The 27,562-nt window shown below is 37.2% G+C and overlaps 1 protein-coding gene across 1 annotated transcript in view; it reads right to left on the minus strand.

Annotated features, from left to right (window-relative positions):
• The window catches only part of WDR36 (WD repeat domain 36), a 32,999-nt gene extending 11,950 nt beyond the window's left edge, over positions 1-21,049 (minus strand). The window contains exons 1-15 of the mRNA XM_032213704.1: positions 20,813-21,049; positions 18,281-18,308; positions 16,875-16,975; positions 15,403-15,520; positions 15,173-15,305; positions 12,908-12,962; positions 12,381-12,513; positions 11,676-11,851; positions 8,820-8,940; positions 7,267-7,332; positions 6,061-6,144; positions 3,469-3,623; positions 3,062-3,176; positions 2,231-2,396; positions 684-792 (exon numbers count right to left, since the gene is read on the minus strand). Coding sequence (XP_032069595.1) covers positions 684-792; positions 2,231-2,396; positions 3,062-3,176; positions 3,469-3,623; positions 6,061-6,144; positions 7,267-7,332; positions 8,820-8,940; positions 11,676-11,851; positions 12,381-12,513; positions 12,908-12,962; positions 15,173-15,305; positions 15,403-15,520; positions 16,875-16,975; positions 18,281-18,308; positions 20,813-20,998 — 1,746 coding nt within the window. The 5' untranslated portion in view covers positions 20,999-21,049. The remainder of the gene's footprint in view (positions 1-683; positions 793-2,230; positions 2,397-3,061; positions 3,177-3,468; positions 3,624-6,060; positions 6,145-7,266; positions 7,333-8,819; positions 8,941-11,675; positions 11,852-12,380; positions 12,514-12,907; positions 12,963-15,172; positions 15,306-15,402; positions 15,521-16,874; positions 16,976-18,280; positions 18,309-20,812) is intronic.
• Between the last annotated feature and the right edge of the window lie 6,513 nt (positions 21,050-27,562).

Consider the following 27,562-nt stretch of genomic DNA (forward strand, 5'->3'; position numbering starts at 1 on the left):
GGCAGAAAGCAATGTAGTTTTCAGAGAAATGTGAAATTTTCCTTGCTGTCCTCCCATATAGAGCATTTTTGTTCAATGATACCCTTATAGTGGATTAATAAACAGTTATTATCAGAAAGTGCAAGGGTGGCCTGCAGATCATTGGCTACTACCCTAGGTATCCATGCAACCTCTTGGAATGTAGAAAGTTGAGGGTAGCCTATCTTTGAAGCATAACAATCTTTTTTCTGAGGTCTGCTGAGATTTTTTAATCATTTCATGTCCTGTATTTAATGGTTTTAAATTTTTGCCAAATCATTTCTCCAATAGAAATTAATGGAATTAATAATGGAAAGTTGGATATTGTGTTAAATAAAAAACATTCAACAGATTTAAGTGTTTTTATCAGGGCAATTTAGTCTACCCAAATATGGGATGGTGCATACTACTTCTGCTTTCATGCCCAATCCAGGAGCCTTCGCAGGCAAATAAATTTAACATTCAATAGATTTGCATATAAATATGTTATTTGACAAATATGCCAAGCCATTCCTGTACCTATTATACTTATATGCTTCTATATAGAAATACAGAGATCTTTCACAAGCATAATGTTTAGTGTTAATTTAGAAATAGAAAAATCTAGATCACTTCAGGAAACACATTGTTTTCATACCATTTATAATTTACAGTTAAAGACTTACCATGTCATTTATCTGCCCTTGGTGCCCTGAATATTTTCTCACAATTTTTCTTGTTTCTATATCCAGAACTTTGATGCCAAAATCATCCATAGCTATTCCCAGAATGCCACTGTAAAAATTTAATAAATATAACCAAAGATTTTAAAATGGTAAAAAAGCAAACAAACAAAAAAACCTTGCATGTTTACTCATTGCTGATGCTTCAACCATATTTCCATTTTTGTGAGGGAAAACTAGAGAGGTTTATTTAGAAAATACATATGATGAAATGAACAGAATTGTATTTTGGAATTTTTGCATAATGCAAATTGAAAAGTTGGTTGCTGGATGCAATAAGAGCATAATGAAAATAAAACGTGCATAAGAATAAATGGAATATAGCGAGTGACTCAGAATCGAGAGGGAGTAAGATAGGGAAGTCTGAAATTATTATTTAATGTTTCAATAGATAAGATGTATTATTAATGTTCCAGAAGAAGGATTATTTAATGTACTGCTATTACTTATGGTTTAACATATAAGGTGAGATTACAGTGTTTTGACTAGGGCTATGAATATGCAGGTATTTTTGCAATCAGATGAGAAATGAAGAGAATGAATCTGAAAATTAATGTATAAGTCTAAAACAGTCCATTATGTATACTGATGTGATCAACAGCAAGTTATACATAAATGACAAAAGAACTGAGCAAGTACATTAATTTGTATATCTTGGCAGAAAACTGATTTAAGGTGGAAGACGTGCAAATCCAGGTAGGAAGACCGCAAGAAGCATGTGGTCCGTTGCAACGAAAGACTGTTTATCAAAAGAAGTGAAAATAGCTATGGATAACATGTTTTTACTGCTTTGTCATATGGATGCAAATGCAGTTTATATTTTTGTTTTCTTCCATATTATGTCTGATTCTTGGAGACTGCCTGACAAGTCCCTATAGTTTTCTCGACCAGGTTTTTCAGAAATGGTTTGCCATTGTTTACTTTCTAGTGTTGAGAGAAAGTGACTGGCACAAGGTCATCCAACTGGCTTTGTCCCTAAAGTGGGACTAGAACTCATGGTTTCTAGTTTGCTGCCTCAAACAATATACCAAATTGGTCCCCTATCTTGTTAGAAGCAGCATAGAGGTTATATACTAAATAGATTTGTAGGGCAAAATAGAGAGGTAGAATAAAAAAATAAATGGCTAGCAATGAATGTGGACTTATAAGAAAAAAGAGTGATATGATAAAAGTAGGCCTATAGGCATGCATGAATGCACCTATATGAATATATATCAAAATATATAAATATAAAAATCTATAAGGTGTATATAGAGTATAAATAAGATGGAGATTCTACTTGAAGTATCAATGAGGAATATCATTCCATCACCCATAAACCACTGTTTGGTTAAAAAGCAACATATATACTCACAAAATCATTTGCACATTCATGAAATATCAATTTAAAGTATCAATATTAAAATGATTAATAAAGTAATCATTAAAATATATATCTATGAGTTTTAATTTTGTTTGTAGCCTTTACTGAATATACCACACCATCTCACCTATCTCTGTGAAGCAGCATTTTATTTGGAGACGTAGAGAGATCAATAGAATGAATAAATGTTGTGGTCTTGAATTTCCAGAATTTGATTAATCCTTCACTTCCTATTGTGATTGTAAATTGGTTGAGTCCATCCACTGCTACACCTCTTATGCTGCCTTCATGAGCTTTGATTATACATACACACAGAAAAAAAAGAATAAATTGTTGTTTCTTTTATGAGCTTTCTTGAACAAAACCTTTAACTGTATTTGTTTAGACTACTGCTTCTAAAGTGAACCAAATTTTTGAAATGGATCTGAAGTTCAATACTAGAAATCTTCCAAGGACAAGAGATAACACAACAAAGCTAGTAAGGATCACATATTGGTAGTCATCGAGTATTTATTACCTAAGTAGCATTACGAACCTTAAACCTAGTTTTATGTACATTGGTCCTGAGCCTACAGTGACAGAAAGGCAAAGCACCTGAGGGTAGAACAAGAAGCAATGGGTGAAAACTAATCAAGGAGAGAAGCAGCTTAGAACTAAGGAGAAATTTCCTGACAGTTAGAACAGTATTAGTGGAACTACTTGCCTCCAGAAGTTGTGAATGCTCCAATACTGGAAGTTTTTAAGAAGTTGTTGGATAACTATGTGTCTGAAGTGGTGTAGGGTTTCCTACCTAAGCAGAGGGTTGGACTAGAAGACCTCCAAGGTCCCTTCCATCTCTGTTATTATATTATATTATTATTTTTTATTAAAATGAAGCAAAGGATATATTGACTACACGTTAGCTATTGAAACTTTGATCAATGCTTTTTTTTTAAAAAAAAAAAGGTCTGATTTTCACCTTTTTCTTCACCATAACGTCCTCTGTGAATGCCAGACTGCATATTGTATCTATCCACATGCCCTGTTGAAAGTCCAATTACTGCAAAATTTCCACAAGAAGTAATGTCTACTGCCTTTCAAGAGAAAGACAAGAAACAAGTTGTTTATATAAAGCGGTATCTCTGGAATATAGCAAACAATTTACAAACAATATTTAAAATCTTAAATATTTTATAGTTATTCATTCAAACTGATTTATTTTCAAATAATGCTTAGATATTCATACAAATGAGCTTTGGAAAATCAAGGTAACAATGCATGCTGTATAATCTAAATATAAAGTAAGCTGAAGAGCTGTACTTGAAAAGATTTCAGCTTTACATGATTTTAAGAATTGCCTCCAATAATTTAAGAAAAAAAACTTACTGTTGCATAGATACCAAGAGATTTATTTTTGCTGACATCTTTTGGTTTCAGTTTATGGATTCCCATTGAAGATTTCTGATAATTCCAAGTAGTACAAGTTACATAACCTTGATGGCAAGCAATGATACCATCCCAGTCATTTTGACGGGCCACCTCTGCAATGCAATCAATACTCATTATATATTCAACTCTTTAACTGATAGATTTTTAAAACACAGGGTAATTGTAACATTTTTTTCTAAACTACAACATAATAAAAATGCTAAACCAATTGGACTATGTTACTTTTCAAATGATGCACTTGAAATTGTTATAGTACACTTACGTATAGCATGTTTTATATTTTCAAGCACATTCTTGTAACAGTAAAGCAAGAGGAACAAATACATTAGCCTAGAATAAACACAGTGCTGACTGATCCAGCAGCCCATGCAGCATTCTTACCAACTACTTGTATGTTAAAGTTTAGGCACCCTTGGTCAAATTTTATGTGTTAATGAATCCATAAGTGAATTAGAAAAAAGTTGAGAAAATCGCAGTTCTTTCTTTTAGAATTTTTCTCTCTTCTTTGTAGCTCAGAAATACTTGAAATTCTACTTGTATGTAGTGCCTATTTGAGAACTACTCATGTATTTTCAGTAATACAGTCTGGGGCCTGTTAAGACCATTCCAAAGCATTTATCCTTATAGTGAAAATAATATTTACCATATAAGGTCTTACACATTGATCAACGAAATGTCTTAAACAGCTGAAGTAAGCCAGTTAAGTGTTTTCTTACTGTTTTCCTATTTAGAGATCAACATCATTGAAAACCAGCAGCTTTCCTTCAGGTTGACATTATTCCTTGAGGGAATCTCAAACATATGCTTTGGTCAAGATTAATACCTATAGCAATGGCACTTATATGCTGTCCCATAGTGCTTTACAGCACTCCCTGGGCAGTTTACAGGGTCAGCATATTCCCTATAACAACCTGGATCCTCATTTTACCAATCTTGAAAGGAATTGAAGGCCCAGTCAACTTTGAGCCATGTCATGTAGTGGCCAAAGTTAGAGTTAGCCTGCAATACTGCATTCTAACCACTGCAACACCTGCTTAAGGTCTGATATACTTTGGCAATATAGTATATCTTTGTTATGGCTTATGACTGACTCTTTCCAACTTTAAAATGCTATGAATGAAAACTCTGGACAAAGAAAACACATCTAAGGGATGAGCATAGAATTTGAGGGGGTGGTGGTGGAAATCACATATTACATTACATTTCAAAATGATCTGGATAACTTGATGAACTGCAAATTGAACCAACAGTGATAGGCAATTGCAAACCTCACCCCCCAAAAACAAAACCTAAATGCATCAACAGAAATACAGTGCTAAATCAGGAGAAACTGCAGTTCTCTATTCTGGATGCTCAGACCACATTTAGTATACTGTGTCCAGTGCTGGGCACTGCATTTGGCATCTGACAAACAATAGCCTATCCAAACCAGGATGATAAGAAAAACAAAACTTGTAGATTGGTTTGAAGTGTTGAGTATGTTTAGCCAAAACAAAAGACTGTAAGGAGTCACAACTGTTGTCTTCAAGCGCCTAGAGAGATTTCAGGAAGATAATGAGGCAATAGTTCCAGAAGAGCAGTCAAGAAAAGGTTTAAATTACAAGAAAATAGATTTAAGTCAAATATCTGGAAGAAAAATCTTAATGGTTACGTTTTTCACCAATGGAACAGATTGCCTTGGAAGTGGTGGAGTTTCCTTTGCTAAAAGTGTTTAAACAGAGGCTGGACAGCCAACTGTCAGAAATGCTGTAATGATGGGTTCCTACTGGCACAACATATACTGTAAAGGGAAAATAACTATACTGATAAATTAAAAATCATCACAGGCTGCAAAAGAATACACGTCATACTAAGCAGCTATTGAGACCTGGTGGAGCAGTGGCAGCCCTAGAAGTTTGGAGGCACTCAGCCGTATGAATTTCGGGGCAGTGCTGAATTTATTTTTAAAACATAGGTGGGCTATAGAAGGCTGATCAATGGGCTGCATGTGGCATTCGGGCCATATTTGGTGCAGGTCTGAATTAAGTGATCTACAAAACAATGCTTTCCAACACAATGAGAATGCTATAGCTTGGATCAACAGGAAAGACAACTCTTATTCAAGAACAAGAAGCAAAAGAAGTTCACTTTTCTATACTGTTGGCTCCCCACACCTTCTATTCAATTACGTCCGATTCTTAGGGACTATTTGGACAAGAACCCTGCAGTTTTCTTGGGAAAAAGTGGTTTGTTATTGCCTCATTTCTAGGGCTGGGAAAAATGACTGGCCAAGGTCACTCAGCCGGCTTTGGTTTAAAGTGGGACTAGAATTCATAGTCTTCTGGTTTGTAGCCTGATGCCTTAACCACTATGCCAAACTCCTCTCATTATTGCTAGTGAAACATATAAATTACCTCAGCTCATCTAGATAAAACAGTGCTAGCAATTCTATCAATGAAGAATATTTATAAAATTCTCATGAATTAAAAAAAAGTATTTGATGTGATGGGTTATAATCTTGTTCATTCAAATTAAGCAGCAGTTGCATACCTGTTGCAAATGTTGTAATAGGAGGAAGTGCCATTGTGTCATTATGAAGTCCTTTCTTTTTTGATTTCTTCTTATTTATCGAACCTTGAAAAATGATAAAACAGCTATATGCAATTTTGTTGTATTTAAGTACAATGACAATAAAGATTATACTTATGTACAATGTAATAGACAGTTTGAATATTCAGATCTAGGGAAGACTTCGGATTCCTTTGTGTTCAAAAGAGGTATAAAAGGTGTGGCCTAGCTTCCCACCCATAGGCCTGAAAGCCTCTTGAGGGTACAGCTTTAATTTTGCACTTTTTGACACACACACACACCTTTTTTTTTTAGAATTAACAGACAACTTGGGTGATATAAGTATTGCAAAAACTTAACGTAACAAGAGATATTGCTAAGAGGTATTCTTCCTTCTGCTATTGTCTTGTTATTTATGTAGGGTGGATATATACAGAAAAACACTTGACGGCACTTAAGAAATAACAAAAGCCACTTGGTCATAGTTCTGCCTATTTTGCAATGTGGCATGCAAAATAAATGGGAAAAAAAACACCAACCCACAAAAAACTACTGAGGTTCTGAGATCAATGTAAATTGCAAGTTCCTCCTAGAAGACCATCCAATTCCATTTATTTTCTATTAAAATAGATGATACAGATAAAAATGAATATTTTCAGATACAAAGATGACACACTTTTAATTAAAAAGTTATCATATTTCATCCAATTATATTTCTCTGCTGGTTCTGCAGTCATGATCTGCAAGACTGGCAAACTCAAAAACAAGAATTATTTTGATTTTTGGAAAAGGCTTTATTACTAGTAAAGAGATGTAATTGAAGCCTGCCAAAGCAATCTGACTGACAATTAAGGTGATTTTTTTCTTATTTACCACCTCACCTGGACTAAGAAACCTTTTTTATAAAAGTTCAACTTCCTCCTGGCAAAGGTCTTTCTTCCTACTCCTCTTTGTACCCCCATTTATTAAATATCATATCTCTTGTGGCTAGCGGTATGATGTTTCCTTCAAAAGAGGCATTTACAATAGACACATTGTTTTTCAAAACATGGCTACAAACCAGAAAATGTATTGAACAGACTCTTGATATTTAAATAATACTGAATTACAAATTTCACATTTTTAATATTGTTATAAGTTTTAACAATTTCTTTGATATTGGTATTTTGTTTTTACTGTGACACTCACCACGTCCTAAACTTTTATTGAATCTTTCGTGCACTGTGGAAAATGATTGTAAAGTACCATCTTGACCTATGATAAAATATAAAAGAGAGAGTGAAAGTACTTCCTGTGTAAATGTTTATTTTAGGCATTTTTATTCATCTATGACACGCAAGCCTTTATATAAGCCACTGAATAAAACTTGGCATTTACAAGTACAAATATGCTTTGTTACCCAACAATTTTTACAGTTACTTCAAAGCTATGTCCGGAACTTTAGAAAACCAAACCTTCCGTGAGAAGTGGTTACAAAATCCCTAATATTTTTTAGAAATGTATAAAGAGTGAAAAATGTCAAGATACACTCCAGTTAAACTTGCATTGGAGACAAAGCCAAAACAAATTTAGCAAATTCATTTACAACTAAACTTTAATATGGGACACTTGATGTAGCAAGCATACCATGTAACTGCAAAATCATGGCACTTTATTCAAAACAGTGTTACAGATAGTCCTTGCTTAAGAACCCTAACTGGGACCAGAAGCTATGTTGCTAAGTGAAGCAGTTTAGTGATAGCAGTTCTAGAAGTCTTGGTTGCAGGTGTTAGGTTCAGACTGCACTGTTAAGAGAGGACCTCTTACATTTCGTGACTTGACCCTGATCACTTCTGCTTCAATTCTTCCCCTCCTCTCTCACCCATCTCCATCTCTGCCTTTTTTGACACCCAGCACTCTAATGTCCTTGGGATGGTCCCTTACCATCCACCCATATGAGCTACCTTTGCTGTCGCCATCTTCCTGCAATTAAGGCAGGCCCAGCCAGGAGTTGCCTCCTGAAGAGCTAGGCTGGGTGTGCCTCATCAACAGTTGAAGGAGAGGACAGTGAAGGTGGCTGAATAGTGGAGGGGCTGGGGGTGGTAAGAGCATTTGAGTGCTCAGTGTCCAAAAGGGAAGAGATGGGGAAGGACCTAGGAGTTAATTGAAGTGCATGCTGTAGTCATAAATGTAGAGTGCTGCCAAGCATGAATTTTGACTGCATTATCATGTGGGAACTGCAATGACCCTGGTTATAGTCCTTGAAATCAAGTAATCTTCAATTTACAACCATTTGTTTAGTGACTGTTTAAAGTTATAGCAGCGCTGAAAAAAATGACTTATGACAGTTTTTCATTTACGCTGTTGCAGCATCCTCATAGTCACATAGTCAAAATTTGTATGCTTGACAACTGCTTTATAATTATGAAGGTTGCAGTGTCCCAGGGTCCTGTGATCACCTTTTGTGACCTTCTAACTAGCAAAGTAAATGGGGAAGCCAGCTTCACTTAACAACCGTATTACTAATTTAATAACTGCAGTGATTCGCTTATCAACCATGGCAAGAAAGGTGATATAAATAGGGGCAAAAATCACTTAAGAAATGTCTCACTAAGCAACATAAATTTTGGGCTCAATTGTGGGTTGTAAGTCAAGGACTATCTGTATCATTTGTTCAGAATCACCATAACTTTCAATGGTTGCTGAATAGTCATTAAGTGAGGACTACCTGCAGTCATTTCAACAGAAAATAGAACTCTTACTAGCACTAAGAATCTGCTGCCCATTTTGCCCATGATGTCGGATTTTTGTTGGAGGTGCACTATGTCCCATTCGATATCTTAGCAGTCTACCACTTCCTCCAGGGCCATCAAAGATCCATACCTATTAAATAAATGAACAAAGAAACAAAATGTAAGCAACAAACTAAAAGAAAAGCTTTCCTGTGCAAAGTATAACATCAGGTCTTCATGTTAAAATCATTATAAAGTACTAATGAATAGGAGTTTTGTGTATGATATTTCTTTTGGCATTAACAATTTTTCTCATTATTTGGATAAAAAAAATAATATTACATCCAAGCTATTTAAACAGGGAATATTACCATATTTTTCAGATTATAAGACTTTTTCCTCAAAAAAGAGGCTGAAAACCTGGGTGCTTCTTATACATCAAATACAGCATTTTTTGCCTCCCAAAGCCCCGCCCCTACACCAAAATGGCTGTGCATAGCCTTATAAAGGTTTTCGGAGAGCTCCAGGGGGCTGGGGAGGGCAGAAATGAGCAAAACATGGGCCACCCCCCCCCACAGTCCCCAGCAGCACTCTATAAGCCTCCATAAGGCTATGCATGCAATTTTTTGGACAAAAAACAGGCACTTTTTTTTGCTCTTTTTTTGACCCCCACCCCCCCAGGAGCACTCTGCAAGCCCCCCCCCCCGCACGGCTATTCATGCCTTTTATTTGAAAAAAAACGAGCCCGTTTTCGTGAAAACGGGGCATTTTTTGGAGGTTTGCAGAGTGCAAAAACTTTTTTTTCCTTTTGGAAAGCTCTTTAATGGATGAGAATTACATTGATCAAGTGCTGTCCCAGCAGAAACAAGTCAGGTGCTACAGGTTTTCAGCTATTTCTTTCTCCAGCACATGGATAAATACACCTGCAAACATCTACCTACCTACCTACCTACCTACCTACTCTATCTCTCCCTACCTACCTACTGTATTCTCTCATTTCATTTTCATTTCATTTATTTCATTTGTATGCCGCCCTTTTCCCCGAGGGGGACTCAGGGCAGCTCACAAGTTGAGCAAGGGAAAGGGGATACAAACAGTTTAACACCAACACAACACATAATTTAAAAGCACAACAATCATACCATTCGAGATAGGGGCAATGGTTGTTTAGCCCCAGGCCTGTCGGAACAGCCAGGTTTTAAGGGCTTTGCGGAAGGCCTGGAGGGTGGTCATGAGAGCAGCTGCCCAGCAATCCCCCGCTCCAGCTGAGCACAGCGCCACCCACCAAGCAATGTGAGGGCCTTTGCCTCCCTACCCCCTGCTCCTGTGGCTTTGTGCTCTCTGCCTCAATTATCTGAATTGTTTCCTGGAGGTCTCTCCCCATTGTCTCCCAAACATTCCATTCCACTGCAAAACCTAAAGGTATTTGAATCAACTTGGGAATGCTATGAACCTTAATCATGAGGTTTTATTTTGTTTGTTTTATTTAGGCACCAATTCAGATGCAGGTAAGCTTTTGTTTTCAAAAATTAATCCCCCTTCCCCAGCTTAATACTGTAAATAAAATAAACCTTTAGACTGTGGCTTTTCACTTAGACTATCTGCTACTTAGAAATAAAATCGCTAACTTTACCACTGCAAATGCCCTAGATCACAGAGGTGCCATTTAGTTCATAATCACAAAGCCTTTCATTCCATGCTGAATGTTACTTTTATACACTAATTAAGGAAAAAGGAGGAACAGCAAATCTCACCACCCAATTTTGAAGACTGCAGTGCACATAACATAATCCTTTAAAATTCTGTAATTTATTTAGCACTTCTGTGGAATTAATTACTTGTACAGGTTATCCTTGACTTGTGACCATGATGGAGTCTGCCCATTACAGTCATAAGTTGTGATGGTTGTAAAGTGGGTTACCTGGCTGACTGATCTGATTTTGCAACCTTTTAGGCGGTGGTTATTAAGTAAATATATGTTAACTATGGGGCGTTTTGCTGAAACTGGAAGTAAAAGCTACTTTTGGGCAAAGACATAAATGCTGTCATTTGACAGGGGCTGTTGGAACTTCAGAACTGGTTGTAAGTACCTTTGGGTGGTCCATTTTGGTCATGTCACTGGCCATAAAATGAGGATAATCTTTCCACAGCATGCCCACAAAAGTGCAAAGATGGCTACAACTGTTAAAGATTCTTTGGGACCTTTCCTCTATCACACAGATTTATCTTCTCAAAAGAAATACCCATGCCTGGAACTTTCTTCTAAATCTGTCAATAAATTTTATCTCCCGGTAGTTTTCTTCTTTCAAGTAGAACATAAAGGATGCATGCACAAAATCCCTGCACCTATTCATTTATAATCCTCAAAGGATTAAAACACTCCTAATTTTCATACAAAAACAAATGTGTTACACCAATTTGGTGATTTCATATTATTAGTAATCAGAAATCATGCAAAGCTGAGAATTCCTAATAAAAGATTCAGACAGAAGGGAAACAGGTAGCTTTTGGAGAATCTGAATAGGGTCCCAGATCAAATTTTCATTTCTGTGAGTAAAGGCAATTTATATAATTCAAAATGCCTTGAGCAGTGTCCAATGTACTAGCAATCAGTATAGTCTGCTTTTTAAAGAATTCACTCATTTACTGCTTTACATAATTTTACCTACTTCTCAGTTCACAAGATTCAACTGCAAAACATTTGACAAATAAGCCTTTTTTGCATTTAAAATTGTTTTTAAACAATGATCCTATTCTGGAGGCATTGTTATATAACTGAAAATATAAAACATATTTGTTTCCAAGAACAAAGTAAAGAACATTAATCCTAGATGAAATGCACATAAACATTTTTGGAGAAAGATTGTATAAACCGACACAACTTACCCTTATAGCATTATCTGCACCATTAGTAATGAGAAGTGGCTCTCCTTGGAGAAATGACATACCGGAAATTGCTGTTGAATGTGCATCTCGCATCTGGCCCAAAAGCTTCTTTTCCTCTAGGTCCCATAAACCAATATGCCCAACAGGACTTCCAGCAGCCAGAACTGGATGCCCATCTGATCCAAAAAATAGGAGGGGGGGGGGAACATAAATATTCCTTCTTAACAGTTACTATTGGAGAAGAAAGTCAAGGAGCTTTAAAACATGCTTTAAACAGCTATGTTAAAATTCATGAAATTATAGTACTCTATGTCTGAGAGTCACGTTGATACAATGGTTAAGGTCTCAGGATGGAAACTGGAAGGTTGTGAGTTCTTATCCCACTTTAGGCATGAAGCCAACTAAATGACCTTGGGCCAGCCGTTTTCTCTCAAGTCTAAGAAAAATGCAAGAGTAAACCATTTTGAAATCTGCCAAGAAAACTGCAGGGACTATTTCTTGCAGGAGTCAAAGCCAACCAAACTGAGCATACAAAACAAAAAACAAAAAAGAAGAAAATTAGAAGCGTAGGAGTTATTTAGCTAGCAAACAAATGTTAATATTGTCTTCTGTTTGTGTTTTTAATTCATAACATAGGAGACATTCTGTATTCCTTGAACTTTTTGCTATTCCTTTTATTATTATTGAATAAATCCTGAAATTTACCTATACGAAATGATATTGAAGTAATGGGGCCCCAATCCTGTTGAAATTTCATCAGTGTTTCATCAAACTTAATATTATGCACTATTATATGCCCAGTCACAAGCCCAACTGCAATGACATCCACTGCTGGTGCCTGCAAAGAAAATTAGTATGCATAATAAAACAGACCTTTTTATTTTGAAATATTATATAAATACTGTGTTGAAAGCATTGGAAGTATGATTCTAGTATAACGGTTTTACTGAGTTATAAAATTACATTACATCCAGTAATTACACACATAAAATAAATGTAGTCAAATGAAATATATGTAAATTCTTACTGACATTCAGTTGTAATGGACACCCATACAAATTATTCAGAAAAATTGAAGCTTTACTATATATGTTTAAGTGTTATTTGGAGAAAGACTGGGTAGATCTGACCAAGCCAACAGTTTCTAAAGAGTTCTGAAATACTATCAATGAACAAAATGTAACATAATAGTTACATGCCCATTTTTTATAATCTTATAACTTATAAATTACCTGTTCAAGGACTGTCACTCCTGCACCCCATCCTGGAAACGTATATAAAAGTTTGCTGAGGAAAGGAAAAGATTAAGAATTAGTCAATGACCAAAAATATACACAAACCTATCCAAAATAATTTTAAATAAAGGACATTTTTTTATTCAGTTTACAAACACCAGAGGATGAAAAGCAATACAATCAATATTCCATGAATATTTAATCATGTGAAATGAAATTACCTTGTATTTAAATTACTACTAAGGCACATCCCCTGGGGCGTGTCATACAATAGAAGAATTGCATTTTTACTCTTCCCAATAAGTTTTATTCTCCCAGTCCTCAAATAACTTATCTTGGGTTATTTCATCATTGCAGCTTGGAAATTACTCAGGCTGGGTCCAGGGGTAGTATTTCCCTTGCAGTGTTGCCAACTTTATTCATTTTGTTTCAGTTAAGTCAAAACATCTTTCTTGAAAGCATTCCTTCAGGTATACTAACCAAAAGGAAAAAAGATAGTCTGGAAACTTTTAATTATCCAGGGATTACTAAAGCTTTAATCAGAGACCTTTCCTTAGAAGGGAAACAAAAAATTGGTATTTTTTTTTAAAAAGGAAGTGAGCTACCTATTTCAGAATAGCAATTATGAGAAAATAGAAGGTGAGAAATAAAAATAAACTGTCCACAGAAATAGCAATAACAGATGAGAATTTTTTTCGTCAGTTACATTAAAGACAAATTGTACTATGTATTGTATGAAAGGGTAGAAAAATATTTCTTTAAAAATGTTTCTTTAATCCACTGAAAAGGGAGGGGTAATTATTGAGGATTTAAAATATTTAAAAATATTTAGCCTGTAATAATACTACCAAAGTGGTCAGGGGTTTCAGACCGAGATAAGAATGGGGCTTAAGGTTAAAATAGGTTTCATACACCTTGTAACCAATTTTATCCCTTGATTCTCCATGAAATAGGAAACATCAATCAATTCTGTGGTGGAAATTAGAAATTAGAGTTGCTGGATATTGAAATGGGCAACATATAAATTTAAAAAATAAATAATTCTAAAAGCTTAAATAAAGCACTTAAAAAAACAACAACCCCAAACTATCCAATTTTCACTTGTCGAGGATACTCCCTGTGATAAAAAGGGGTTGCTAGAAGCCAGCTAAAGATTAAAAACACTTATTTCAGAATATGTATTGCTTAAAGGTGGCAGTGGGGGAAATTACCTATGATTTCTTGGAGCCTGAAAACAAGAAACAAAAAAGAATCCTAATAGTTTCAAAGAAAATGATGAACAATACTTCTGCCCCCTTTAAGGTAAAAAGACAGCAGCCCTTTTCTCAGGATGAGCTGATTTAAGGAAAAATGTATTTATCCCATATATCTGTTATAGCACTTCCAAAGTAATTGGAAGAATATGTCTTTCTTTTATCTAGAGGGCAAATACAACCCAGCCACTCTGAAGCAAAATAAAAATGTAGGAGTATTATCATATTTCAATACATTTTTTCTTATTTCTTATTTTTTTTAATTCTAGGAGGTCAATGACCCTAGAATTTCTAGAAGGTGGCCCCATCCTTGTTATACTAAGAAATGATCTTGTTTAGCTTCTAGTACTATTCAATTTCCCTTAACTCCACCAGGCCTCTGTACACATTCAGTTCTGTTTTTTAAAATATGAGCTACCGTGTTTTTTGCACTATACACTCCCGCTCCACAAAATGGGTGAAAGTGGCTGTGCGTCTTATAGAATATTGTGGCAGGGGGAGGTGGGTTGGTGCGCTGCCGTTGCCTGTCATTGCTGCTGGGAAACGCTGGAACCTTCACTGCCAAGCAGCTGATTGGCTGTTGGATCAGCCTCCTGGAATACCGCTGATTAACTGTTTTAGGCAGCGGGGACTGCCGCCGATCACAGCCACCAAATGGCGGCGATTGGTGGTGGTGATTGGTGTTGGTAGATATTCTGGGAGGCTGACCCTACCACCAATCAGCTGCTCCAGCTCATCTCAGTTGCCTGGTGGTGGGCACAATGGAGCAGAGCCCCGATGAGCCACGCGCTGGGGCTGCAATAATGTGCTGAAGCTGACCAGGCTGTTTGCTGCAAGGATGCTAGTCTGATGGATACCGGATGGATGCTGGGAGGCAGAGGCAGAATTTTTTTTCTTGTTTTCTTCCTCTAAAGCTACTATGCATCTTATGGTCTGGTGCATCTTATAGTGCGAAAAATACATTAAGTATTAACAAACAATTTAAGTCTCTAGAGAAAATAGTTCTTACTTGGATTTTACATTCCACAATTGTAAAGGTCCTTGTTCACTACCAAGAAGTATTTTATTCATGTAAGTATGTGGGTGTAAAACTGCAGAAATGGCAAATACAGTCTTATCAAAATCCAGCTGCAAGTATTCTTCTGCAGAACAAAGAACAGCATTAGTCCATGTCCATCATAAATATCCACTTTTTATTCCCCCACCCAGTACTTATTACTTTAAAAAGATTAGTCTTACCTTCTGATTGCACATCCCAAATAATAAGAATGCTCTCATTATCTACAGAGATAACATGATCCCCAAATGGCAATATAAAAAGGATATCTGTCTGGTGACCTGAGTAAGAGTGAACCACCTAAAATTTAAAGTACTGCAGTTACTTCAATAAAATAATGTATATTTGGACAATAAGAATGTGTTAAATATATCAGACGGCTTTTAAACATAAAATTTTTATTCTATAGATTTAAATATTTTTTTACAAAATTCAAAAGATCAATGAAATATGAATTCATTTATACTTCAGAATCCTTTCCTAAGCAAGAATCCTTTCCTAAGCAAAAACAAACCAGGTGTTGATTATGCGGGCAATCTACTCAGTTGTTAGCTGTAAATCTCTATCATGTCATACTGAGCATTTTTAAAAGTAGATGTCCTTCTGATGCTCTGGCCTTCATGCGAGGCCAGATAAATCCTTCAGCTTTCCTCCAAACTTGGATAATATTTTTAAAGAAGTGCCTTTTCTAAGAAAGCATAGTTGTGAATCCCTACAAAAATGAAATCGTTTCAAACATAGTGCAATGTATTTGAAATGGTTGCTGGTCCTTAAGTCTCCTAAGATATATTCTAAACAACAATGATCTTTTTCAGCTCTGTACTTCCTTCCTGGCATTTTACATATCCATTCTATTCATATGCATATTTCCTTCACCTTATCCTTACTTTTTTTGTACAAAATATTTCGAAAAAGATTTGGCTTAGCAAAATTGCTGACAATTTTCCTGACCCTTTCCTCCACCATTTCTTTTCAAAGGGACACAAAGTGTAATATTATGTTCTAATATTACTAAGAATATACATGGAAACATCATTCTTCAATGGATTAATCATGTTATTTCTATTAACATATTCTAACCAGCTTTGACATAAAAGCAACATTTAAATACCTATTTTATAGTTTTAAAGCAAGAGTTCAATAATGTTTTCTTAGATATATCCAATTAATTTCAGCTGAATTTACTTTAAGGTATATTTTGAAGTACCTTATTTGGCCCTGCAACATATTTCTTCACATATTAAGTAAATCTAAATTCAAATATTTTCAATACCTCAATGTTAAATATAAATATTGTAAACTCTGAAATTAAAGGACCATTGGGGGGAGAGCATGTATCCCATTACTCCTGAATTATTATTGAATCCAAATTTTTGTGGTTTTTTTGTATAATGATGTATAATGGGGTAAATGGTATGACACCATTTATATAAATAGATCAGCTTGCAAATAAAAAATAATAATAAAATTTTAAGATTTATATCACTTCAGATATAATGGACTCATTCTATATTTTGGTAAAATATCTAAATGCACATTTTGTTCACTGCATCTGACGTTTCATAAAATAGAATTTCTCTAAATTGCGATTTTACAGTCATTAAATTTAGTGTAAGGTACAAATCACTGCATATTATCTGACATCAGTACAAACCTCTTTGTTGCGAGCAAAAGCATACAAAAGAGCACCACATGATGCAAAGACCAGCATTCGATCAGCTGCCAAACACGTAATATTTTGTGGCAAGGCATTGCCTAAAAGAATCATAGAACAAACCAAAGCAAATAATCAGTTTTCAAGTACAAATTACCAGGAAACACTTTATGATTTAATTATGATTTTCTCAACATTGCAATCTATATTCATTATTTCTATGGCATGCACACACACCCTCACATTTTGTAAATATTTAAGTATATCTTGCCAGTTTAGATATTAATGGCTGTGTGCTGCATTATTTTGAGGGGACAGCACATTTACACTGCTATACAAGCTGTATACTCACTACTTTACATTGCGGCCAAGGGTCATTACTTCCATGTTGTTATATGAAAAGATATACTTAAACATTTACAAAACGTGAGGGGTGTACTCACTTCTGTGATATACTCTGTGTGTGTGTGTATGTGTGTGTGTGTGTGTGTATGTGTATTATACATAGTTACGCATATGTACCTACTAGACTATACTATGTATATAAAATTATACATAGAATTAAGACAGATTAATTATTAAAGGTTGCATTAGCTATTTAGGTAAGGAGCAACTCATTTACTTGCTTTGTTAAAGTTCATGAAATAGTAATACAATCCAACACATATTGACTTGGAGGAACCACTGTCTTCAGTGGCATTTACTCCATCTTAATTTTTAAGGCAGCAGTGTAACTTTTCAGTCTGACATTGCCAATAAGTAGAAAATACATCACAATCGAAAATGAACTGCTTGTCAAATGCAAAAATTATATAAATACATGAATATAGCTACATTATTATTGCATAATTTTGTCATTTTAATTATTAAATGTATATGCTATCCATCTTACTATCCAGAATAACTCATAAGATTAATATTATAATATGCTCGTCAGAATCCCAACCTGAGCTCTGTCTACTTTCCAAATATTCTCTTATATATGCATAGATCCTCTTTTTGGACTGTGGCTTCCATGTGAAAACTATATTATCAAAACCTTCAAGGATCTGACCAAACATTAAAAACTGAATAGATATTTTGTAAAATTCAATACGTATGTAGAGATTGTCCTGGGATTAAACAATACTGATATGCTGTAATGTTGGTCATTAATGTCTTTATATGATATTAAAATAGCTACACTTTCAAGGGGAAGTTATAATAAAGAGATCATTAATGAAAATTACATACTACAAAGATCAAATTATTTAGAAAAAAATACTCTTAAATTAGATTATAGAAATATTTCTTTTGGGTAATGTTTTGTAGAGGTTCTAACAGTAGTATTAAAAGCAACTTTCACTTTTTAGAGAGAAAATGTTTAAGTTGCACATTTAAGCATACGTTTATTATATTATACTTACTAACAGCAACTATCCCCAACTTCTTCACCTGAAAATTAATAAAGATACTTTAGTAATTTGATAGAAATATCAAATATCTTGAAATTCAGAAACGCTTTATAAAACATTACAATGTGCAAGTTTCTAATAATAGAAAACTATAGAAATAATAAAAACAGAACACTGAACCATCTCTATTTGGGGGTGGGGAGTTGGCAAAAAATCACACTGCAATTTGTGTTTTAATATCTGATATGCAATCTGTATGAGTTCATGCAATTGAATTACTGATTCTAGATGCTATTTGTTCTTATGAGACATTACTAATTTTGATTATGGCCCTCTCTTGATTTTCTTTTCAAACTATGCATTAAATGGTAAATAAACGAATTCATTTTGATCTGAGGACAAGAAACATAAAGTTGTCATTTAAAATCCTAATTAAAGTAGCATCACAGACTATCATTAACACTCATTACAATTGCTTGCATTTCCAGAAATGTATATCAAACTGGTACTGGAGAATATAAATCATGCCAAAAGATTTCTAAAATAAGGAAATTCAGGTTACAGTTGCAATTGGTTCTGATTTTTTTGGCACTAAGTGATGCAGTCATAAAGTGTGATATCTTGTGATCACATTTCTTAGCAATGGAAATCCCAGAAGTCCTGATTGCTGTCCTAACCCAGAATTGCATGAATTGTTAAGTGGGAAAAGGCTGGCATTGCAAGTAAAGAGTATTAGTTAGTGCCATGAAGGAGCTGGCACTATTGTCTGCTCATTTTATGGTACAAAGCTTGGGCCCTGGAAAGTTGAAGTCCTCATGGATAACACAGAAATAAGCCACAGCTAGGATCCATTGGGTCTAAAGGCCTCTGAGCCTTTCAGCAGATTTGTTAGCCAGGAAATTAAGTAGAAACACTCATGAGTTTATTTTTTCTGCTGTGGTTAGCAATATTAAATAAACAGTGATTCTTCTGATACAGGCTCCAAATTTAACAATCTGCATGGTTGTTAATCAAAGCAGCTTGACCAACACTAGATGGCTCATAACATCTAAATGTAGGAGGTGGTGTCATCTGTGAGCCAAGGGAGTTTACATTCTCTTTCTTAGATGCAGGAATGATTCGTGCTTTCATAAAAGGGGACTATAAACTTATAGACTTAGACTAACTTTATTGTCACTTTAAATGTACACTAATCAGCATACATTAAAATGAAATTTTGTTGCATACAGCTCTCAAAGGGTCTCCACCTCCAATAAACACTACATTAACATGACAATAAATAAATAAATATGTATATAGCCACATATATTATATGACACATATATAACTACTCTTGGAAGAAAATAAATCAGCAGAACCAAAAGACATGATGGTGGTCAACGTTGCTGATGTTCTAGCACTTAAGAATCTTTCCCTATCCAGACACTCTCATAGGAAACATATTTATATAAGATGTTTTATAGATGGCATCTTCCATCAGCGAGGTTGGCAAAGATGTTTAAAGACAAATCAGCTAAATGTTGGAAGTGCCAACAGTTCCTGGATCTTATCATATGTGGTGGACATGTGGAGAAGCAAAGACATACTGGATAAAAATAAAGATATGGTTGGAAAAGATGATAAAACAATGTATTGAGTTTAAACCAGAAATATTTTTGTTGGAGATCTTGCCTGAAACTGATAACAAAGAAAATATCTATTTAATTATGCATGTATTAACAGCAACTAGAATTGTATTTGCACAATGTTGGAAAAGTGAAGAGATTCCTACTGAAGAGGTGATTAGGAAAATATTAGAATGTGCAGAAATGAATAGACTACCACTAGCAATTAAGGAGAAGGAACAAACTGATTTTTATATGCTATGGGAGGCATTTTACTAATGGTTATAGAGAATAAAAAAGGAAATTGGAAATAAAGAAAGGACAACAAGAATACAAGATACATTAAGGTAGATAAAAGAATAAAATGGCAACTGAGAACATGAGAATAATTATGTTTAATGTTATTATTGTATTTTTATTAGAAGGTATGTTAGGAAGGAAATGAAGAGTTACACATGGTATAATTGTTTAATGTATAGAATTTGGGGAAGGATGTTGTAAGAAATATTTGTACTCAGACGACACACTGCTTAAGGAGAGAAGAAAAGTTTATATTTTTAAAAATGGAAAATAAAAAACTTTTTAAAAAAAGGATGTTTCCTTTTTTATCACACTTCATTTTAAGTGGGGAATCTTGTCTTGGTTGCCCCTCCAGCTTGAGCTTGGACTCACGCAAGGAAAATGCTTACAACGTTAAGAGTGCTAGATAAATCTGCCATTCCTTGGGAATTAATTGCCTGATGTAGTGGTTTGGGTGCCCTTACGAGAGAAGAATGCTTCTCATCCGAAGAGAGATGAAGACTTTTATAATCTCAGCCGCGACGAGGTGAAAGCGTCCAATGTATCAGCCGCTTTCTCTCCAAAATCATGCGGCGGGAAAATAAAGGGGGGGGAGCTACACGCGCGTGGGATGGGGGGGGCAGGAGCAAAGCCGACTCACGTTGTAAGTGTGGAAACTCTTCCCCACCGCGGTGGCCAGGTAGAACTCGCGATGGCGTCGGTGGTAGCGCAGCACATGCGCCAGGTGATTGCACTGGAGGCCGAGCACGCGGAAGCCGGCAAAGAGCCCGCTGCCTTTGCTGGGCTCCTCCGACTCCACAGCACCAGCAGCCGACATCCCCGACATCAACCCAATAACTTCCCCAACCACGTTTTTTTTAAAAAAAAAAAAAACTATAGGACTTCCGGAAATGCTCCCGGCTACTTCCGGCAAGCTCTCTGCTAATTCCGTACGCAAAAGCGGGTCGCCTTCCTTCGCTGATTTGGTTCAGGGGCTCTCTAGTTCCGCTTGGTGTGTGTCTTCCAAATGCTTTTCTTTCTGCTTCGTAGGCACACTCACGTATTCTTTAAGGTGCTTTTATTCAGAAATAAACCTGCAACCCGCAAACGCACACTACCGTGTTTTTTTAATTGAAATTATTTCACATGGTGATGTAGGAGTGGTCACTAAAGTATTTTCTGAAAACGAACACCCCCAAATGCGATATAAATTAGCCTTAAGTATTCCTCTATCAGCAATAAAATCCCAAATTGCAGTCAAATAATGTCTCGCTTAACTGTAACCAAAGTGAGGCTATTGTGGTACCCTGATGTCTCACTTAACAACACTATCATTTAATGACGTTGCTGGTCCCAGTTGTCATTAAGTGAAGACAACTATAGCTAGAACTATTCCCTAATGTAGTACACAGAAGCATGTAGTAGTATATAGTTTCCACTTCGAGCTTCTCAATTTTGATGCACAGAATGCTTAACAGAACTACAACCTTGGATTAAATGGCAACTGGGACTAGGACTGCTGTTGCTAAGTTATAAACTGTGATGTCACATGATTACATCACTTAACAATGACAGTCCTGGAAGTCCAGGTTGCGATCACCAATCCAAAAAGTGAAGGTCGTTAAAGGGAGGCCAAGGTAAGGAGTGTGTGTGAGGAGGCTTAGTGCAGGTAGCCTACAAGTTTGAGGCCAGAAGAGATGAGTGTTGAGATGTACGTGCAAATATAGAAATGTGAGAATGTGTAAATGTTTTGGCAGTGGATAAGCACAGAAAGATTGGTGTGGATAGCATCGTGCAAGGCAGAGAATCCAGGGGATCTCTCTGTCTCTCTGTCTCTGTCTCTGTCTCTGTCTCTGTCTCTGTCTCTGTCTCTCTCTCTCTCTCTCTCTCGTAGCACAGTGAGACATGAATGCAATGAGACTGCGGAAACTTAACTAGAGCAATTTGTGACCTTCCCTGCTCACTTTCTCATTGACTTTGCTTGAGTGAAGCTGTGGAGCAAGGGAAGATCACAAATGGTGATCAGGTATTTTGCCAGAACTGAAATATGTTCACCCATGCTTTTTTTTCCTTATGCTAAACTTATTTGTACTTTGCTATATTTTGGGGTAAGAAATATTTCAATGCAATACTTAAAGTGACTGAGAAAAGCAATATGATTGGTGTGGATTCAGTACTATCAATATAGCTAATGATAAAGGTAAAGGTTTCTCCTGTCCGGTTGTGTCCGACTCTAAGGAGTGGTGCTTATCTCTGTTCTTAGCTGAGAAAGCTGACGTTGTCTGAAGACATTTCTGTACTCATGTGGCCAGCATGACGATATGGCAAGGCCAGTGGTGGGTTTCAAATTTTTTTAGAACCTATTCTGTAGGTGTGATCTGTTTTGTGGGAGTGGCTTGGTGGTCATGTGACCAGGTGGTCATGGCTTGGCAGTCATGTAACTGGGTGGGCATGGCCAAGTTGGAAAATGTGGTGAAACTCACTTAACAACGCTCTTGCTTAGCAACCAAAATTTTGGGCTCAATTGTGATAATAAGTTCTCTCCCTCTCTCTCCATCTCTTCCTTGTGTCTCACTCCCTGCTACATTCTATAGTTTTCCCTCTGGTCTATTGACTAGGGGGCGCTGTCCTAGCTCGCCTCCATTTGTCCCACACTCTCCCTAGTTAGAACACTCCCCCACTTATTTTCTTTCTTTATTTCTTTTCCTTCCTTCCTTCCTTCCTTCCTTCCTTCCTTCCTTCCTTCCTTGTCTCTCTCTCTCTAACTTTCTTTCTCTTTCTCTCTGTCTCTCTCTCTCTCTCTCTCTCTCTCTCTCTCTCTCTCTCTCTCTCTCTCTCTCTCTCTCTCTCATTTACACAGACACCATTTCCCTCATGTCTGTCACTGACAGCTCTCAAAGAGAAGGAAGGACTCCTGTCTTGGGAAGGAGTTGGACTAGATTACCTCCATGTTCCCTTGCATTTCTCTATGTTCTCTGTCCCATTTAGTCACAAACAGCCCCATTTACTTTAAAGTTGGTTGCAAACTCCACTCACCCTGCGTGCGCCCTGGTCCCACCCAAGGAGGCGAGCTGTAGGGCGGGGGAAAGGGGAGAGTATGTGGCTCCACGTCTTTCAATCTTTCTCACCTCAGTTCTGCGGGCAGGAGGTGTTGCTGTTGAGGCAGCACGGTGGTAGCAGTGGCGGAGTTGGGGCACTGCCCGTTACCCACAGCAAGCCCAGGAGCAGTAGCCGCTGCCCCGTGCCACCATCACTTGTTCCCCCTCAGGCCTTCGGCTGGGCACGCAGAGAGGGTGTGTGTGGCAACAGCGAGGGCAGCCAAGTGGGGGCAGCACTTTGATGGGTGAGAAGAGCCGAGCTGAGAGGAAGAAAAACCTCTGCTAGGTGGGGGAGCGTGGTGAGTCACTCCATGATGGGAAACTTTTATTATTTTTTTCTCTTCCCCTCACATGAGTCACGCCAACAGTAGCGGTAGCAGGAGGAGCAACAATCTGGTGTGCGCTCCCAATCTAGCCTGCCTGAGGAACAGGAGGGGAGTTCAGCTGTTTAAAAAGCACCTCATGGAACGCCTCTCCTGTTCGTTCTTTTGCTGCTTGAACAGCCATACAGGGCACGCTGCCTAGTCTTTCACAGCCCCCTCGTTTCCAATTGGGGGGATCCATGGAGAGGGATGGCTGTCAAAGCAAGGGAGTGCGCCCCACGTGGCTTGTTGAAACAGAAGAATTAACAGGAGCGGAGGATTCGTTGGACAAGCCAACGAACAAGCCAACAGGTGCACGCTGCTCTCTCCTCTAACAGCCACCTTGTTTCCAATGAAGGGGGTGGGGAATCCATGTGATTTTGTACCTCTGCATAGATTCCCCGCCCTCCTTCTGCCTGCGCGCCAGCCAAAACCTCCCAGAAGTCTTCTGCTGGTGGGCGAGTGGGGGGGGAGGGGTAGGCCAGGGGAGGGACCATTCCGGTTCCGGGGCCCCTGAAGCCCCTGTATGGGAAGGCACACCAAATTCTTTCAACCGGTATGGGCGTACGTACCGGTCAGAACCGGCTGAAACCAACCTCTGGCCAAGGCACATGGAACACTGTTACCTTCCCACTGAAGTAGTACTTATTTATCTATTCGCATTTGCACGTCTATAGAGCAGACAATCAAAAACAATAAGATCAAAATTTTCTAGCTTAATAAGCCTGTTCAATTGCCACATTAGGAAATAACCACAGATGAAGTAATGAGATTTCAGAAATAGGAACTACATTCTTATCAAACTTGGTTGGATTTTATGATCTATTTTAATAGTAATAGATAATAACCTGGTATATTTCTTATATGTGATAAATTTTCACATGTATACTATCTGATTTTTTATTTACATGTTAAGATTTTTTTGTATTTTCTATAATTCGTATGTATGTATGTATGCATATATGTATGTACGTACCGTGTTTCCCTGAAAATAAGACAGGGTCTTATTTTCTTTTAACCCCCGAAATCTGGCCTTGGCCTTATTATCAGGGTGGTGCAGGAAGCGGTGAACGTCAGAATGCATGTCTCATTGCCCCCACACCTGTTTTTTGCGCCGGCCGAGCAGCTGGCCGGTGCTGCCCTGACATGTCCTGCTGCTGCCCTGTGCCGGTTGGGCTTTCTTCGCAAGGGGGGGATGATCTGGGGAGCGAAAAATTTAGGAAGTCTGGGTTGGTGTAGGGCGGTTTCTCCAATGAAGTGTCTGATTCATCCCCAGAGGTGAGAGTTTCGCCCTTTGCTGCCTCTCTGCCACGACTTGGAAGCTGCAGAGGAAGCCTGCCATATCCGGCGAGGGGGGGAGAAGAGGGCAAGAGGAGACACGTCTCACTCCATGCCTCTCACTTCTCCCCCACCTCACCTGCCACCCCTCTTGCTAAAGAGACGGTGGGGAAAGAAAGCAGCCAGGATTTTGTTGGCATTGGGGCGGGGTGGGAGATGTTGGGCTGCAAGACATGTATCCTACCTGAGACTTGCAGCTCGGTCGCATTCCTTGCCATTTTGTCCAGGAAAGCACCTTGTAAAAAAAACACCTTGCGATTGCTGGATTAGAATGAATGTAAGCACCAGCACATAAATACATATTACACTTCTAGCACTAGAATTAGAGATTGCTTCATAACAGGGATTGGAGTAAGTCTGTGTCTGCTACTCTAATAAATTTTGAGCATATTATTTTGTTTAATATCCTTAATTTCTTTAAAGACATTTTAATGACATATGAATACCTCACTCTAATTACTTTCAGCCTGTTGTAATGTTCAAATTGCACTAGAAAATGTATACATTGCAAAACAATGTATTGTCAGTAAAAGAAAACAATGGCTGCTTAATGAAAACATCTCTATTTTGTTCTGTTATCTCATACCTTTTTTAAACTTAATATTTCTTATTTCTTTTAGTGCTTACATAACTTCGCTTACTACAAAAGAAATATGGTGATATGTGTGTGTGTATATGTATGGTTATTTTGTGAAATTCGTATTTATAACTATTTATTCGATTTTAAGAAATGCTTTTATTAGGAAGCTGAATTGTGTAAATGAAACAGTGTAATTATAAAAAGCCTTTGTGAAGAACTCCCGAAGAATCACTTTAAATGGAATGGTCAGCTAAACAGTAAATGCAGTTCAATTTAACTACATTTATAGACAATCCTCAACTTATGACCAGTCATTCAGTAACAATGGCTCCCCTCCCCCCCCTGCCCCAGTCACATGATTGCATTTTGGGTGTTTGGTAACTGGCTCACTTTAACGATTATTTGCAGCATCCCATGATTTCTAACTTTTTCTGCCTGTCTCCGTTATTTACTTTTGATTTCCTGCAAAAATGCCTATTGGGAAAAATTGATTTGCTTAATTACCTTGGCATTTGCTTTATAACTGTGGCATTAGCTTAATGACCAGTGCAAAAAAATATCAAAAGTAAGTCTTGTCATGATACCTCAATTTACAACAATGACTTACGACAGAAAATCGGGACTCAATTACAATTTACAGTAGTAAATCTAGGACTCCCTCTAACATGACATCCATAGGGCACAGATCCTTATATGGGCTCTGAGCAGTATTTTTAGTGCATGTGACAAATAGTATTACTTAATCTCTATTCTTGAATTATTCATATTGTATATTGGAAAATAATACAAGTCCAACTGCATCAGACTGTGGGGCAGCTAATTATTGGGCCGAGTGTTCTGGACCATGTTAAATACAACTTGAGTAAGCTAATGTGACATGACTACATTCAATAACAACAAATTCTGTTGTTTAAGAACAACAGAAAGAAAGAATAATTTTCTTCTACTGATCTGGAACGTTCTGCATTTAGTATTAATGGACAATTCCAAGTTCTACACTTAAGTAGAAGCAATACCCTGTTTCCCTGAAAATAAGACCTCCCCAGATAATAAGCCCAATCGGGCTTTTGAATGCATGTGCTAAAATAAGCCCTCCCAAAAAAACAAGCCCTCCCCCAAAATATTGCGGCACAGCAGCTGTGAGGTGACCACGCTTGCCGCCTCCCGCACCTCAAAAATAATAAGATCTCCCTGAAAATAAGGCCAAGCACTTATTTCAGGGGGTCAAAAGAAAACAAGGCCCTGTCTTATTTTCGGGGAAACATGGTAGCAATAGCGCTTCATTGCGGTTTTACAACCTTCTCTAAGTAGTTTACAGAGTCAGCATATTGTCCTCAACAATCTGGGTAATTTTATCTACCTTGGAGGAATGGAAGGCTGAGGCAACCTTGAGCCAGTGAGATTTGAACTGAACTGCAGCTAGCAGTCAGCTGAAGTAGGCTGCAGTGCTGCACTTTAACCAATGCACCACTTCAGAGAGAAAACCTGCCTACATTTTCCATACTAGCATGTTTCTGCAACTCTTCACAGTACCTTTCCTTCCCATCTTTCCACTAAATGTAAAAAAAAAAAAGACCAAATTGCTGTACAGGTGTCTTCAACTTTTGGCCACAATTACACTAAATGATGTAATTTTTAAGCAAGTCATTATGTGAATGGATCCAGTGAGTTAGAATGACTTTTACACTAGTTAAGCAGATCACATGATTATTAAGCGAATCATGAGGTTGCAAAGCAAATCTGGCTTCCCCCATTGACTGTGCTTGTCAGAAGCCAGCTGGGAAGATTGCATATTATGATTGTGTGGCCGCAAGATACTGCAAGTAGTCTTAAATGTGAGCCAAGTGCCCAAATTATGATTGTGGGTGGTGAGATATAATGTCAAAAATGGATTATAAGCCACTTTTTCCAATGCCACCATAATCTCAAGCCCTCATTAGACTAATAGTTGCATGTCTAGGAGAACTCCCCAGGCTGCATGTGGGGTTTGTCTGGGTTGTGCAACACCACAAATAAGCCAACACTCTAAATTA

This window comes from Thamnophis elegans, chromosome 3 (genome assembly GCF_009769535.1).
Source record: "Thamnophis elegans isolate rThaEle1 chromosome 3, rThaEle1.pri, whole genome shotgun sequence".
In the NCBI taxonomy this organism is placed as follows: domain Eukaryota; kingdom Metazoa; phylum Chordata; class Lepidosauria; order Squamata; family Colubridae; genus Thamnophis; species Thamnophis elegans.